At 39.4% G+C, this 16,534-nt stretch overlaps 1 protein-coding gene across 2 annotated transcripts in view; it reads right to left on the bottom strand.

Annotated features, from left to right (window-relative positions):
- Nucleotides 1-6,293: 6,293 nt before the first annotated feature.
- Nucleotides 6,294-16,534, bottom strand: part of klf7b (Kruppel like factor 7b) — a 44,653-nt gene continuing 34,412 nt past the window's right edge. For both annotated transcript variants that reach the window (XM_039682200.2, XM_089133219.1), the window contains exons 3-4: nucleotides 15,269-15,392; nucleotides 6,294-10,560 (exon numbers count right to left, since the gene is read on the bottom strand). In XM_039682200.2, coding sequence (XP_039538134.1) covers nucleotides 10,509-10,560; nucleotides 15,269-15,392 — 176 coding nt within the window. In that variant the 3' untranslated portion in view covers nucleotides 6,294-10,508. The remainder of the gene's footprint in view (nucleotides 10,561-15,268; nucleotides 15,393-16,534) is intronic.

The raw sequence follows: 16,534 nt of genomic DNA, 5'->3' as shown, positions 1-16,534 counted from the left end.
ATGACATTAATGAGTCTTAGCAGTCAGTAGATAGCAATTGACGTGCTGGTATTGGCTATTCGAAGCTTGTTGATGTGACTACTCAGCAGAGCAAGAAATTGCCCATAATGGTGGATCTCAGCAGATTTACCGATACATATCTGAAATCGAGGAGGGAGACATGATGAGGTCAATTTGTTGTGGATTTTTTTTTTCTCTTCCATTTCATAGGCTGGACAACCAAGTGAAGCAGTATTTTGCTGACAAATTAGGCTACTTATACTGGTATAATAATAATCAATAATAATAATAGTAATTGGTTTATCATTATAAATGTACTTTATAATAACATTTAAAGCTGCAGTCCGTAGCTTTTTTTGGGGTTAAAAATGATCCAAAATACATATTTGAGAAAATGCATAACCAGCCAGTGTTCAAAACTATCTGCTTGCCTTAGCTCGATTCAAAACGGTAAGCTTGTTGTAATAATGCTTTTAATCCCAGTGGTATTGGTGGATTTCCGCGTGAGATTCGAGAATGTCTTTGAGTCATTACATCACATTTGTACACATAAAGGAAGAATCTCGGCTAGTTGGCTATATTAAGTGTGACAATGTTGGAGGTGGAGATTTATAGCCTTTTCTCACAGCACTTGATATAATTAAACTTATCAATTTGATGGCGGATTCAGAAAGGTTCAAACGACAATCACCAGTGACAACAGATTCACTCGCTGTAAAATGCAAAAGACTTCGTTCGGACTTCGGAGTGACTATACAGAAAAAAAGAGCCTGCAACCGATCCCATGCGAAAACAAGGATGCATAATGGCAGGACATTACATGTAGTCAAGCAATCCTGACGTTAACATTAGCAATTTGAGAATAAAGTAATTTGTATGGTGTTGTGTGATATGATAACTTATGAGTGATTATGAGATTTATTCAGTGCGATTTACTGCAATGTCAGAACCAGAACAAAAGGGAAGTTAGTTGTTCAGGGGATATTTTCCAGTGAAAATTATCATGTTGGTCATACTTCCAAAAAGAATAATCTGTGATTCTGAATGCCGGCATCCACACCGACGCGGTGACTGACAGCCACACACACACTCTCCTCAAACATTGTGTTCATCCTCGCTGTGCCATATCAAAGTACAACTCACGTTAAGTTGATAATTCTGCGAATAAATGCAATTGCAGATTTCGAACAGACGATTTCCACAAAGAGGAAAAACTGCGGACCGCAGCTTTAATTGAATTATTTAACAGGAATTGTTCCTGACCATTTGCAAGCTAACAGCACATCTAAAATATGTTTTCTGTGGTGCTGCAGATTTAGTAGTGGCACAGGAAACACTGCTATATGTGCACAAAAAACCCACACAAACTCCATCCAGGAAGTTCACTGGTCATAACTGATGCTCAATGGAATCTGCAGATGTTTGGTCTGAACTATGGGGGAATTTTGAATGGGCTGAGTGGTTCTGACCCCGTGTGACCCAGTGAGTCAGTGGACTGTACTCAGCTGCTTTTATGACTTTCTTTGAGGAAACAGAGAGAATGTGTATGCAGGGAAATGGGAAGGAAATACTGTGTGTGTGTGTGTGTGTGTGTGTGTGAGTTTGGCCTATTGAATGAGTTTAAAAACTAGGCTGAAAGTGAACAGTCTAAATCTGTTCTTGTGCTAGTGTCATCCAGAAATAAGTTTGTATTTTCTTGAATCCTTATACACCTTTTGTAATTGCTTCACTCATGCCTGAGCACTTTATCTGGATTAATGGGAAGATATGGATAAATGCACTGCTTGGGTGCTTCTCAATACTCAAATTGATGCCTCCTCGTTTCTACATTCCTACACCCTTCAGCCCGTGACCTGGAAACCAATCGTACTCCGCCATCTTGAAGGACATCTCAATTCTCTAATTACACCGCGAGGAGTCGAGGAATGAGAAGCGAGGAAGCTTCCTGAGTCATGAGTGTGGATACACAGATGCATCCTAAAGGAGTAGAGCTAAGGCGTGAGGGAAGGAAACAACTCGAGGATGCACAAATAAGAAATGAGAAGCACCCACCATGTGACCCCCCCCTCTCTGACCTCTGATCCCACTGAATCTTTAGCTTTTTGATTTGAAGTAAACAGCAGCATTTCTGGATGGCAAACCAAGGTGTCTGCACTGTGAAGATACCACTTCCGGTATTCCCCACAGGAAGACTGGTAGACCACATGTTGTTCGCAATAGATTTAGTTCCGAGTAAAATAGGCATTTATAAAAGTTGACACATTTTTACAATTTCTGAAGAAAGTGTTTGAAAATATTGATTTTGTAATTAATCGCAATCTTCATTAGAACATTACTAATTCTTAAAATCGCAGTTTTAATATTTTACCTTACCTGTTTTAAATGGCTGTGTGAACACATCCTGTCCTGCAGGTGTTATTGCATTCTGTGAATGCAATCTGAATTGAATGCGACATGGTGATAAGTGCATGTGCTGCGAAATATCAAAAAACATCTTTCTATTGCGGTTTCTGTGGAAGCTGCAATCAAAAACAAACACACAAATCGACCAGTGTAGTTTGATTCACAAACAAGTGACTCTTATACTGTGGTTCTTTTTAATGAATCGAAAACATTTGATTTAAACGTATAATAACAGCATTAGGATTAAAGTTAAATTTAGATTAAAGTTAATAAAGTTATTCAGTCAAGATCAGTGAGTGATTTTTCTTCAAGCTGTCTTGCCTATGTCTGCATGCTGCCGCAACGCGTTTTACATTAATTCAATCAAAATTAATGATCATTTTTGGCTTCAATATCTTGTGGAAAAGAGATATTACGCAGTACTCGTTCCCTCTTCTAGAGAGAACCGAGGTTATAGTAACCAAGTACGTTTTCCTTCCCTCTATTCTTAGGAGGAAGTCATTTCACAGGGATTTCTCTCTCTTTGTCTAAACCACCTAGAACACTGCTATCTTTGTCAGGTGGTTAGTTCATTCAAAATAAAAAAATAAAAATTGTCAAGCTGACAATGTTTCAACAAATTACTATCAAATGCAATTCATAAGCTATTTTTCGATCTCTCCCTCAATCTGTGCACCCATAAACAAGCTTACGCTTGTATGAAGTGACATCCGTCGACACGGAGGAGGTATTGTTCCAAAAAACACGTGTTAGTTAAACTTTTTGCCATCATTTCCTGCTTTCAGTCTGTCAGGATACAAGTATTTCCTGTGCTGGGACAACCATGAAACCCTTCAATTTATGCCACATCCCACTCCAAATATCATCTCCTCTGGCAGTTAATATAATTCCCCTCCTCCATGGTTGGGAATAAATTGCTGGCTTTTATGGGAAAACGCTCATTGTGCCCTAACAGCAGATATTTTATATGTGAGCTAATGAAACAAAAGCATATTTATTGCCATCTTAAGATTAAAGGTTTAACTAAATGTGATCATCCCTCTTCAGACATTAAATTATAGCCTAATACAATGATTTTTTTAAAGGGCTTTTGAGACGATTTTTATGAGTCATTTTCACCATTTTTAATTAAGTTTGATGTTTCATTTTGATGGCAGTAAATGTTTGTGTGTGAAATCGCTGGTGAAGGAAAAAGCTAAAATTCAAGACTGAATGTGACATTTCCCATTTCATTTCTTTTCATTTCAGCCTTCATTTCGTGTCAGTGCACTACATACATATACGTATATTTATATTTCTTATGCTCATCATTTATTTGATTCAATTTTATAATAATTTTGTAATACATTTCTACTAATATTGTGAAATATTACTGTTGTGAAGTTGCACTCCTGCCTGTGTGGTATTGGCTATATGTGTATACACGTGTGTGTGTGTGTGTATGTATGTATGTGTATATATATATCCCGAATATGTGTGTGTGTGTGTATATATATATATATATATATATATATATATATATATATATGATTATGTACAGTGTATTACATTATTTTATGTAGATTTATATAATTTAAATATTATATTTGTATGCCTTTGGAGTATCATGTGGGAAATGATTATATTAATTATTCAATACCGAAGCAGGCTATATCAAAGTGCAATGAAATGATAATTTGGCACACACTATAATCACAGTAGTTTTGTGTAAGGGTAGAAAGTGGAATCATGGGAAATTCCTTGTGCCCATGCCCTCTGCAATAATGTTTGCTTACATCCCAAAATGTAGTCTTAAGGGAAAATCCAAGCTTGTTTACTATCACATCAAGGGGATCGCAAGAGCATGTTGTGCACAACAAAATATTGTTTTCCTGTCCCCAGCCACACGAGAGTCCTGCAAATTCCTGATTATCTTCTGCTATCACTTCCTTAATTAAGTGACCTTTTGTTAGTTAGCATCAGTTACAGTGGTTTAGCCCTATTAAAGCAATAATCACATCAGTGGCATAATTTCCATTTAATCAACACACTAATTTTAGTACCATTGTCTCGGCGCACAAGGGCATGGGGACGTATTACATTAATAAACTTGGCATGGATGAATGTCTTCTCCGCCACCCAGACGATTCGACCCCTGTGCCAAGAGCAGGGATGGTGAATGGAGGGGGCTGGATATGCACATTAAGCTACTGACACAGATCCCGAGAGACCAAGCTGGAAATTTGCAGCCTGCAGAATTCCTTTTTTTTTTTTTTTTTCTTCTCGTGATTAGCCTAGGTGAGATTATTCAGCAGTCACTGACACGTCTATTCCTACAAATTAACAATGCAGTTAATTGGATTTAGGTCTACTCACAGTTGGCACCAGATGTGCCGTGTATCGGGGTGAGATGTAATACTGGCTTTGAGTGTGTGTCAGGAGTAAGGCTTGCATCAGGAGGTGGATGACGCATAAATATCACATTTGCTTTTGGTTTGAGGCGATGACAATGTGAATTTCAATTACCAGCATCAGCTATAATAGAGCGAAGCTGATGGAGGAAATCTCATTGGAAGACATTTACAAGGCTGCGAGAACGTGTGCTAGAAGTACCTTTTTTTTTCACATAATTACTCTCTAATTAACCATTAGTTATTCGATTAGCCCTTTTAATCCTTGAGTCATGGGTACGAGTTTCTAAATGGTGGCTTAGTCATTGGCAGCCCTGTGACGACTAATTAAAGGATGGGATGCTTTACACATCGAGTGGCCCGAAGAGAGAAGTTTGGGAGGGAGGGTCATTCATTTGTAATAAAAATCGAGGTATAAAAGGCATAGTTCTGGCTTGAATATCCGACTGGACGAGTCTTCAGTCATTGTAAAATGGCCTACATATAGGTCTTCTTTACTTGCTGGAAAAATAAGCTTTACTTGCTTCTTTACTCTGTATTTCAGGAATACATGCAGCAACCAGAAATTGCCTTCTTAATGGAATTCTTTATACAAATTTTTAATTTAATTGTGTAATCAATTTATTATTTTTATTTTATTCATAATTAATTATTTTGATTTATTTATTGCTGTAAAGAAGGGGAAAATTGCTTTTTGTTTAAATTCAGATATACAACAATATCTATCTGCATAGTGCATACAATGCATGGTAGTCTTTAACCTTCTCAGTGCTTCTGTTGGTGATGGTGTTCGGCTTTCCAATTCCAATGAACCGTGGACACACAAAAAATGTTATTTGAATCCAATGTGCACAGAGCCATTGTCACAAAGTGGTGATTTCTTGGACCAAAATTAAATTGTCTCTTAATGAGTCTTGACTATTTGAAAGCACTGCACCAAAGGTTATGAAAGGCAATGTCTCTCTCACCCGCTGTCAAAGTAATATTTCTTCTTTCTGGTGAAAGAAAACGTCAGTCTGAGGGTGTTCAGATTCTACCATTTATTACACTTATTACATTCTTAAATAAAAATGCTCCACTGAACAGTTCTTGCATAGATATCTTACAATACCAATTTAAAAAAGAATTATGAAACAGACCAGTAACAAAAATAAATTTCATCTTCTTCCTTAATAAAGAACATTACCATACTAACAATATATCATACAAATAATAATAATATTTTAAACACTTTGTACAGCAAAATAACCAATAAAGAAAAACACACAAGGAAAGAACAGAAATTTGAAAAAAAAAAAAAAAAAAAAAAAAAACGGAGAGGAAGAGTGTGAAGATTACAGGGAGTGAGGGGGTGGAGTGTTAGTGATGTGGCGAGGGAAAGAGAGGACAGTGAATATGAGGGTCCCTGCTCTAGCGAGAAACTACATGCTTCAGCCTACATATGGCAAAATGTCGTCCTACTTCCATACAGATAAATCAAGATGGCACATAACTGTTCTGTTTTTGTTTTTTTTCAGACTTGTACCTACTCTACCAACTGGAGCCCATCTGAAAGATCCATGTTTGGATAAGAGAGAGAGAGAGAGAGCACCTGTAAAAGCTTTGAGGTCTGTTGTTGGCCGGTTGCTCCCTGGTTGGTGATGTCTAGGGACATTCATAGGTAAGAGATTGCTGACAGCTGGTAACATAACTGCAGGATGAAACTGAAGTGACGGCGCTTTCAGGAAGTGACTATGGTTCTGCAGGTGCAGGGTGGGATAGATGGGGTGGGAGGTGAGGAACACAAAAAAGTCAAAGGGAAAGACCTGGAGAAAACCTTACTTACTGACATATCAAGTTCGGACAAACACGGATACAGATGCGCTTCAAGATGCAGTATATCTCAAGTCAAACGAGTCCTTTAGAGTTCTCATCTCTGTTTGCGAGTGACTGGAAACTATATGGATGAGTATTTGAGTGTATACGCAGTAAAAGACAATTAATGTTGTGCCATGAACCTACAAGCTTTATCTAATAAGCTGAAGTATGAATCATTCCGATGATCTTGTGATAAGTGCATCTTGAAATGCCACTAAATGTTATGTAGACAATCGACAGCAGTGTCATTTAAACAGACTAAGCTAGCGGTAACAATGACGTGTGTTAGTTATGCAGTGAAATGTTCCAATACGGACAATAAAAATGAAAAGTTGTCACCTCTGACCATTTATCATAAAACCCCCTTGTGACGTTTTAAGCATTTTTTTTTTTTGTATAAAATTTAAGCTGCCAAAAGTCTCTTTGAAGCAACAAAGCAAACGGCTTGGGAAAGGAGCTTCACCGAAAGAGTTCCCATATCTAGTACACTTAAAATTTGTTCCCTCAGAATGTTTTCAAACATTCTTACTGTCGTGTAAAACACTCAGCCACAGCATTATCTCCGTACGGATAACTCGCAGTAGGTAAGGTGGTCTTCTGTACAGTTAAAATCGTGTTCGAATTACGTAAGCCTGGATGGTGATTTCTAAAGACATGCGTGACCTGCACTAGAACCGATGCGACTAATTCGCTGTTTCAATTTCAAGGCTAGGTTCTAAACTCATCCTCAACTTTGCATTCAAACCATATTTTACAAGCACACACACTCAAGACCAAGCCAATGATCACCTAGACATTAAAGAACAAATCATAGGAAGCTGGTGAAGGGCAGATACTGTGAGAAGACTAAATTCTTCTTTCTCTCATTCAACACCCAGCAGTTTATTTGCAAATGCGTAATTCTTTGGGCAAAGTATTCATCAGACGCCTGTGCAATTGACTGGACCGCTGCTGTAGTTCTGTGAGTGAGATATCGGGGTTTTAAATGGCACTTGATCTGATTGGCCCATTACATATTCATTTAGTAACGTCTGGAGCATGTTGGCAAAAGAAGGGATTTTTTGTTTGCAATTTTGCATTTAACATTGCTTTGCACTGTGTTTAAACTGACATTATTTATATGTATATCTTAAGTGTTAATTTGAAGACTGACTTCATTGTCTGTCAGTGTCAAAGAAAATGATATGACGCGTTTTTTGGTCTCTGCATTCCTTCTGTTATATCCCATATGGTGACTAAAGGAACAAGTGGATTTGTCGCTGTATCAGGGAGCAAAAACAGGAGAGCAGAGCATTGTGTAACACATGTAGCTTTTCACCACTTGGGTAAAACGGAAATGTAACTTTTTTTAGTTGATGTAACGTAGAATGCTGTACACCGTCGACAGTTGCCCCATTTGTGGAATTCTGGGACTTTGGACAATGTTTATATGACACAATACATCCTGCTCGCTTGCTTTACAGAAACTCATACATACAATCGTCACATATACGGGCCGCTTCTTGCGGAAAAAGTGCCACGAACCACAACTGATTGTACATAAATGGAGATGAACCAATTCATCCCCTATTTTGTCAAAAATTTGGCATGACTGCATTTTAATGGAGAAAATGACTTGGAAATAAAAGGAAATCAATTGAAAATGGTAACTGAAATCAAACGTGTAGTTGTGGTCAAACCGAAGTGATGGTGTGTGTGTGTAAGTCTGTGTATGTGTGTCTATGTGTGATAGAAGAGCTGCCTTCAGCAGGACTCAAACCAAGAGAAAGGCACCAACCCTTCAGTCTTAGGCAGTTCTGCACTGAGAGTTACGGTATCAAACATTAAGTTCAGTAAGTCCCCTGAGGGATACTCTGGGATTGTTTAGTAGAGTCTGTGACGACTCCGAACATGTTACCGCTGAATCATAATGGCTTTCAATCTCCCCTCCACCCTTGCAGCCATTAAATCAATGCAGAAGAGGAGGGTCGGCAGGGTAACGCCCTGATTGTGACGCCATGACAGGCTTCACAACCTTGGGAACGATGATGTATATTTTTTTGCCCACTATTTGGAAGCTGATTGTTAACACAGAGCTAGACCTAGGCCCGGTTTGGCATAATTTACTCGGATGTATCAACAAGTTCTCGATTTATCGTCTGACGTCTGGATGGAACGCAATCCTACAAAACAACAATTGCTAAAACCCTGCTGTGAAGATTTCGGTGCAAAAACAAATAATGCTGAGAGGCAAGCTGCGCATGTATGTGTGCGAGTGTGTGTGTGTGTGTCTGTCTGAAAGAGGCTGCCATGCAGTGTTTCGTTTTAATGCTGTTCATTAACTTGGTAATTATTGTTCTGCTTTTTTTCTTCTTGCGTTTTTCTCAGGAAAAAGCCAAGAGCAATGAAACCATTCTCTCTGCATTGTGGTGGTGTGTGTCTGTGTGATTGTTTTTTTTTTTTTTTTAATGTATTTTTTGTTGTTGTTGTTTTCTGCTTTTTTCCCTCCAAGTTGTTTTTTGTTTTTATGCTTTTTTTGTTTTGTTTTTGAGCTTTTTTTTTGACTGTATGAAAAAAAGCACAGAGAACATTGAAAAAAATCAGTGCAGACAATGGATACGAAACAGGCAAAGTTTGTCTGGGCTGATACCACTGAGTTCTCTTGGATCCTTATCCCAGCAGGTGCTCCAGTCTGAGAGTCAAACATCCTGCCAGCTGTCCCTCCCCGCCATAACGTCTCCTCCGTTGGTCTCCTCCAGTGCACCGGACTATGTTCTTACATGGGTGCCAGTATCAACACAAAGCAAAAGAACTCTTTCCAGTGTCACAAAAGGTCCGTGCCGACGCACTCTGGTTCACTTTTACCGGATCAAGTCTGAGCAAAGCTAAATGAAAAATAGAAGACTTCTGTCCTTTCATACCAAGCCAGCAGTTTCAAACTTTTCTGGGGGTTTCTGTTCCTGTCTTATGCTTCCAATGTTACATTTCAGTGCCAGATAGCAGCCACTGAACCTTGTGCATACTGAGAAGGGCTCACAGTTCCCTCCCGTTGCCCGTATGTGCACATTTATGCTTGTTCACAAAGTTAGTTTTCACTTTTCAGAAGTTTAAGACATTTCAGCACAGAAGGAAAACAAACCATCTTTTTTAACAGTCTTGAAAAAAAAAACAAAGGCAAGAAAGTGTCGCTGCGCATCATTTCGGTCGCCCGTGAGGTGACGGGCGTGAAGAGCAGAGAAGAGTTCGCTCCTGAGCGAAAGAGTACAAGAAATCAGCACACATCCTGAGCGTTGCCGTATTTTTTGTTTTTCATTTTTCCCGTGCAGAGACTGCTTCGGGGGCTGCTACTTCCATTGGTCACTCCTCCGAACGTATTGGCAATGTTGTTTTCCGTGTTTGGTTGCTTGCTTTATACGACATAGCTGCAGGTTGGTAATTGTGAAGAAAAGGGAAGTTCCAGAATGTACAATGATCGTTGATTCTCTAGTAGAATTATGTTACGTGATGAATGACATGTGCGTTTCAGTTTTGTACATGTAGCGATCAGTTTACTGTCCCATGCTATTGGTAAGTTACTGTACAAAAAGAGAATGAGGGAAAAAAAAGGTGGTGTTTGGCAGTGTCTGACCTCCAAGCTAACGCTCAGTAAGGCATGGCTAATCGCTGATGAAAAGGCTTTTGTACTGTCTTGAGAGTGTGTAGAATCCAACAACGCTTGCCCACGCTGCCTCGCATGTTCCTCCTGGTGACGTTTGCGGCCAGACCCCTCGAGTGCACCCAAAGTCTGTTGTGAATGTTCCTGAATGGGCGGTGCACACATGTTCTTCTCTTCGTTCTCACTCTTTTTCTCTCACTCTCTCTCTTCCGTCCCCCTCGGCCTCAGATATGTCGCTTCATGTGCAGAGCCAAGTGATCAGACCTGGAAAAACATCTGTAAAGAGAGAAAGAGAGAGTTAGCTTGGAATCACTTAAGGAAACGTGTTTATGATTGTGCTAAAGAGGGCCATGATCTAAGTTTCTGGGAAGATGTGTGGCAGCTTTGCAGATGGAACAGAGAAAACAACATTTGGCGTTTGGGGAAAAAAAAAAAAGAATTTTTAAGGATAGCCAGCTTTTTGCTCTAAAACTGGTGACAGATCGTTTTGAACGCATAGCTTGCCAATGCAGTTACCAGTAAAGTCTGTGCTGAGCCTTGCGCAATAAATATATTTTTGGGAGTGCGACCACAAATCACAGGGAGCCCATTTGAATTAGGAAATTATTTCGAGGCTGGAGGTAAAATGGTATTGTTTAAACTCTGCGACAGCATTAGTTATGTAGCACTTGAGTCATAGCGGTTGGTTTCTCGTAGTGGGCCATGGGCTTTTTTGTGTCATCATCAATTAAGCTCACATGTAACCACTGCTGTTAGGAGCAATACATAACCATGCTTAGAAAATACAGTGTTGCGATGCCATTTCTACTCCACATTTATATGGCTATGAGGATTACTGTATTACAGCCAAACAAGTGTTGAAAGTGAATCTTAACTGGAATAAATAAAAACTTGTAGAGTTTTAGAAGTAGAGAATTATAATTTCAGTTTGCCTCTGGCTGTATCCATTATTAATTAGTCGAGAGCCACAGTGTTAAATCCGCTGTTGCTTTTTGGATGGGAAGCAGCCAAGATGCAAAATGGGGTGGGAGGAGGGTTTGTATACAGGTAGACACAGTTGGTTTTTCTACAACATATCTCAGTCTGACAGTTTCTGGTTCTCCCCAGTTGCTTCGCAGAATTCTGTTCTGAACAAATGAACAATCATTCTCTTTGTATTTTCTATCTTTCTCTGTTTGGTCCTTTTAAGGAAAATCTTTTAAATGGTCTTCCAATGATCAGTCATACCTGTATGCCCAATGAGGCCTTAAGGTCTATAGAAGGCAACAGCTGGGTTTTAGAAGTAACAATCACATTCATTTTTTCCATTAATTTTTTTTAATGATTCCAGAAACCTTTCAAGACAGACCTAGCATGATCTTTGAAGAAGAAAAAAAAAGCTCAAATATTCCAATTAATTGACATACTGTATTATGTGAAAACCAATTACAAATCAACATTTTGTTGCCATGCACAGTGCTTCATGGGAGATTGTAGTCCATTTCCTCATTAAAAAAAAAACAAAAAAAAAACATATAAATGTGTCCCCCCGCCATGCTTATATATTTACTTCAAATTAAAATTTGTAATTGTGTGATTTGTCTCTCTTTGTTTTTATTGAGGATTTTTTTTGTTTCTTTAATTGGGGAAAAGTATTCAGAACGAGGGCAACTGAAAATACTTTTTCCATTGCATTGACCTTTTTTAATGACAAAATAAGCACATATACCAGACCATTTCCAGCACCCTAGCAGCAAGTTTTCTTTATTTATTTTATTGTTTAGTAAAATACAGCTAGACTGCAGTATTGACCAATCATCATCTGTGGATTTGCATTATGTGAATGAAATGTATACATTTCACTTTTGTTCAGGTATGTGAATTGTTTTGCAGAGCATGATATGGCTTGTACATTACACAGAGTTAAATTTTTGTTCGTGATTTGCATTGATCTAGGTGTAAATGTGTGTGGAGGTAGGGTAGAGCGACTGGACAGATGGTCCTGTGACTCACTGTAAGTGACTGCTACACCAGCTGGCACACCCTTAGATCTCATAACCCCTCCCCCCACCTCTCACTCAACCCCTCTCAACACCCAACAGGGGGCTGTGCTTGATTAGGCAGGATTAATGATGCCAAATACACGTGTGTGTGTGTGTGTGTGTGTGTGACTGTGAGACAGTATGACTGTGTGTGTTGGTTGACTGTATTTACTGTTAGACTGCCCTTGACTGTAGCTTCTCATAACCCATTGTGATGGTAACACACTCTGTGTAATTACACCTAACTGAGAGACATACCATGGCTCATGCTGTTCCAAATCTTGTTTTAACTTCGAGATAATGTGAAAAAATGTTAAGCCCTTTAAAAAAAAGAGTTAAATATAGCCTAAAAGTTACCTAAGGTTGATATCAGTAATTTTAGTCAGCACTGGTTTTTAATTTAACTCTTAAAACTTAATTCTTAAACACTGTTGTGGACTTGAGCAAGACTCTTATTCTCAGGTTGCCTCAGAGTAACTATCTGCAACTTAAGACGGATGCACATGTCTGGCACTGTGCCAAAAATCATGGACGAAATGCTGTATTATGCATTTACTGTTCTATTCTAATATCTAATGAAGTTGCCACATGACTGCAGCTGCCTTTGTTTAGTAAGACAATTTAAAAACAATTAAAACAAAATTCTGTAATAGGACTCGTCCTGAACTGACTGCTGACTGGAGGCAGTGCCAGAGAAGAGGTCAGTTGGAAAATTGAAGACCGTAATGGGCAGCCGCAGTTTTGCACACCTTTTCAACAGTGTACACTCAGAATCACCTTTAGCCCCTGGCTTATTCCATCCAGATTCGCATCCTTTCTGGCATCAGACAATAGATACGGTCTCCTTCTGCCATTGCTACACATTATTCTTTATTGTTATCCCAGTCAAGAGTAATAATGCTGCAGGAGGACACTTTCACATTCCAGCAACATCACTGTTCACATTTGAAATAGTTTTTTTTTCCCATTCTTCATACACCCATAATTCAATGCACAAACAAAAATGGATGTGCTTCCCTGAAAGGTTCTTCAAGATTTACTATTAAAAGTGAATAACAGGAGGGCTCAATTTATATTTTTAGCGGAACTAAATTGCTTAGGCTAGAGTTCAACTTCAGAAGATGCCCTTGTTTATAACTGACATCAGGGAGAAAGAATTGTCAATGTAGATTTGCTTAACCAAGCCAGCTCCACCTCCTTTTGTCATGCAATAGCTGCCAAAATCTGAGTAATGAGTGTAGGGACACAGATTTCCCCATGCCTTCCCCCAGAGAGTTCACGTGCTTGGCTGAGCCTGAGGGAAAACGGCGCTGTTCAGGTGTCGGCAGCAGTCTGCAGAACAGAGGCCTTCCCAGCCGCAACTTGTCCGCTGGGATCGGTGAAGCTTCATTGTGATGGAGCAGCAGAGAAATGTTCAATGGACAACTTTCAAAAGGCTGCAGCAAGGTTGGTTTGATGCCGACGGCGAGACAGGGAGCCGTGTCTAATTGTGCTTCCACCTGGAGCTGGCTCAGTGGGCACGCGGCCTCCACTGTGTAATTGCTGCCCGCATGCCAGGCCCGAGTGACAGCTTCCTAATACTGTCACCTGACAGGCTATCACTCTTTCTCTCCATGCTAATGCAAATCTCCCTTTTTCTCTGCTGTTTCTGTGTCTCTTCACATCTTTATCATCAACGCCATGACACATTCACCATGCTGCCTCTGCATCACGTGTGTGTGCATGTGCGCTTAACTTTCTTCTAGAGCTGTTGTACAGCCAAAATAATCTTTGTTCCATTAATTTACAATTATCATTGTAAAACTTCTTGCACATAATCTGTAATTGTAAAAAAAGCTATATAAATGAAGGTGTAAGATTTAAACACTAGTGCCACTAGCATAACTAAACAAAATTACAAAATCTACTATTTTCAAGCAGGTTTGGTCAGAAAAAAGCGATCGCTGCCCTAAACCGTTTCAGTCAACCCGGGCAACCATCCAGGCAAGTACATAATTTTTTTTCGGACATCAATTCTAATTGTGCATACTTTAAAATAGTGGTTATCAACTTGTGGGTCCCATGGTACATTAAGCCATGACCCATTTATATATACATATATAGTTATATATAGGTATATATAGTTATTTAAATGAACTGGTAATAAAACAGATGGAAACTGCTCCTGATTAATAGAATGAACTGCACGCAAATCCTTCCCAACTAAAACACACGACGTGCTAGATACGTGGTTTATTGGTCCTTTACTTTTATTTCATGACTTACAATATATGTCAACATTGTTATGTTGTTAATTGTTAAATGCGGCGATGATGAAATAAAATTAAGGTACCAATAAACCAAGTAACTGGCACGTCGTGCTTTATTTGGGAAGAATTTGCATGTGCTCTAGTTCATTATATTCACCAAACTCATCAAATATGCTGTGTCTTTCCTCTGTAGCTCTGCATCCATTTCTCCCTGTGTCTCTACCCAGCTCTTTTATATACTGTTGTATAACTCTCTTACCTTGGAATGCACACCCATGCCTTTAACTTCTCTTTCTCCCTGCACTGCACTCAAGCCACAGTGTGTGAATATGCTGTACCGAAGGGAGGATGGAGGAAAGTGGAACAGGATGCGAACATGAGATATTCACAGTAATTCAGTAATGGGTATCACAGGACCAGACTGTGAATGAGTTATTCAGCAGGGAACTGGGCCTGTACTAACTTCCAATGAGCCTGATGCAGTTTGGTATGTGCATGCCATTAGAGAGAATTTAAGAAAACAAGAGCGAAGGGAGGGTTCTGTTTGAGGGAGAGAGTTTGGTCTTCTAGTCTAATAGCTAAAGGAATTTGTTTATGGACACTTGAGGACTGTGGACTAGTGAATGTGTAGGAGTTTTAAAGAAATAATAGAGTGTTAAATGAGCATATGCATTTATTGCGAGCTATCTTTGCAGCATTTGCAGTGTCTCTTACCTGTCGCAGTGGTTGCACTTGAAAGGTTTGGCACCAGTGTGTTTGCGGTAGTGCCTTGTCAGTTCGTCGCTTCGTGCGAAACGCCATTCACAGCCTTCCCAGGAGCATTTGTAAGGCTTCTCACCTGCATGCACAAACACACATCATTTAATCCATGCTTTACCATTCACACACACCTGTACACAGATGGTGCACCTCTGGAGCGAGGCAGCCACTGTGCCACTGTGAGCACCGCCAGCAGTTCCATTATCAACATCATTCATTACTGTTTCTCTCAATCACACAACCCAGCCAGCCAATCAAACTGCTGCTTTTTCTCCCAGTCGACCAATCGCATGTGCGTAGTCCAAACCTCCTGTATTCTCAATAGTAAAAAAAAGTTGCTTTCTCAGGCAATATATAGAGGTGATCGTTTTCAGACACCAAAATTGATTTGATCAGAGTCATTTTCCACCTGTTTTTTAAATTAAAGTGGGGCTGCTTAAATGTGCTTAGTCACCATAACAGAATGAATTCATAACCCAAAGTCAAGTATCCAAAATGAAGCCATTTGTGCTAAATGTTCTTCACCCTCCCATTGAGCTCTGAAATTCAAATGAAGTTAAACAGATGGGAAAGGAGATCCCAATTGTTCCACATGCTATATTTTTATGCCTCAAATTCAAAATATGGCCTTGAGTGAGGGAGGAAGGGGGGTTTCAACACCCGAAAAAAGGGTCCCAGCACAGTGACAGTGTTCTCGGGGAACAGAAATGGATTCAGCCTGGGGCCTGGGTGGGAATGGGGAGGGTGTTGATGGCATGGATACAGATCTGGAGGTGGTAATGATAATTGGGGTCTTAATGACGCTTAATGGGAAACAATGCCATATTCACAGTGCAAGAACTGCCAGCTACTTCAGCAAACGCTGTGTGCACCAATCTTCCTAACCAGAATAAAGTGTCTGTTTCGCCATTGGAAAAAAGTTCACTAAATTGGTTCCGACCAAGTCTAAACTAGTTGATTGTAGGATCAAATGTAATGTAATGTAATTAAAAAAAAAATAGTTTAGGTAGTTAAAGGTAGGTTAGATAGGCAGACTAGATAGATAGACCGATAAATTGATGGATAGATTAACAGATAGACAGATGATTGCCAGACAGATGCAGTTGGCAGGTTATTGATTTTTGATTATTAATGGTTAATCAATGAATGATTAATCATTAACAATCCTACAGAACCTGCCTTACTTGAAAGACTATACTAGCAAGTTTAAACTATTATGGA

The sequence above is a fragment of the Pimephales promelas genome, chromosome 7 (assembly GCF_988280905.1).
Source record: "Pimephales promelas chromosome 7, fPimPro1.hap1.1, whole genome shotgun sequence".
Classification (NCBI taxonomy): Eukaryota; Metazoa; Chordata; class Actinopteri; order Cypriniformes; family Leuciscidae; genus Pimephales; species Pimephales promelas.
The sequence above is the reverse complement of the archived record's forward strand: the minus strand, read 5'-3'. Positions and strand labels throughout refer to the sequence as shown.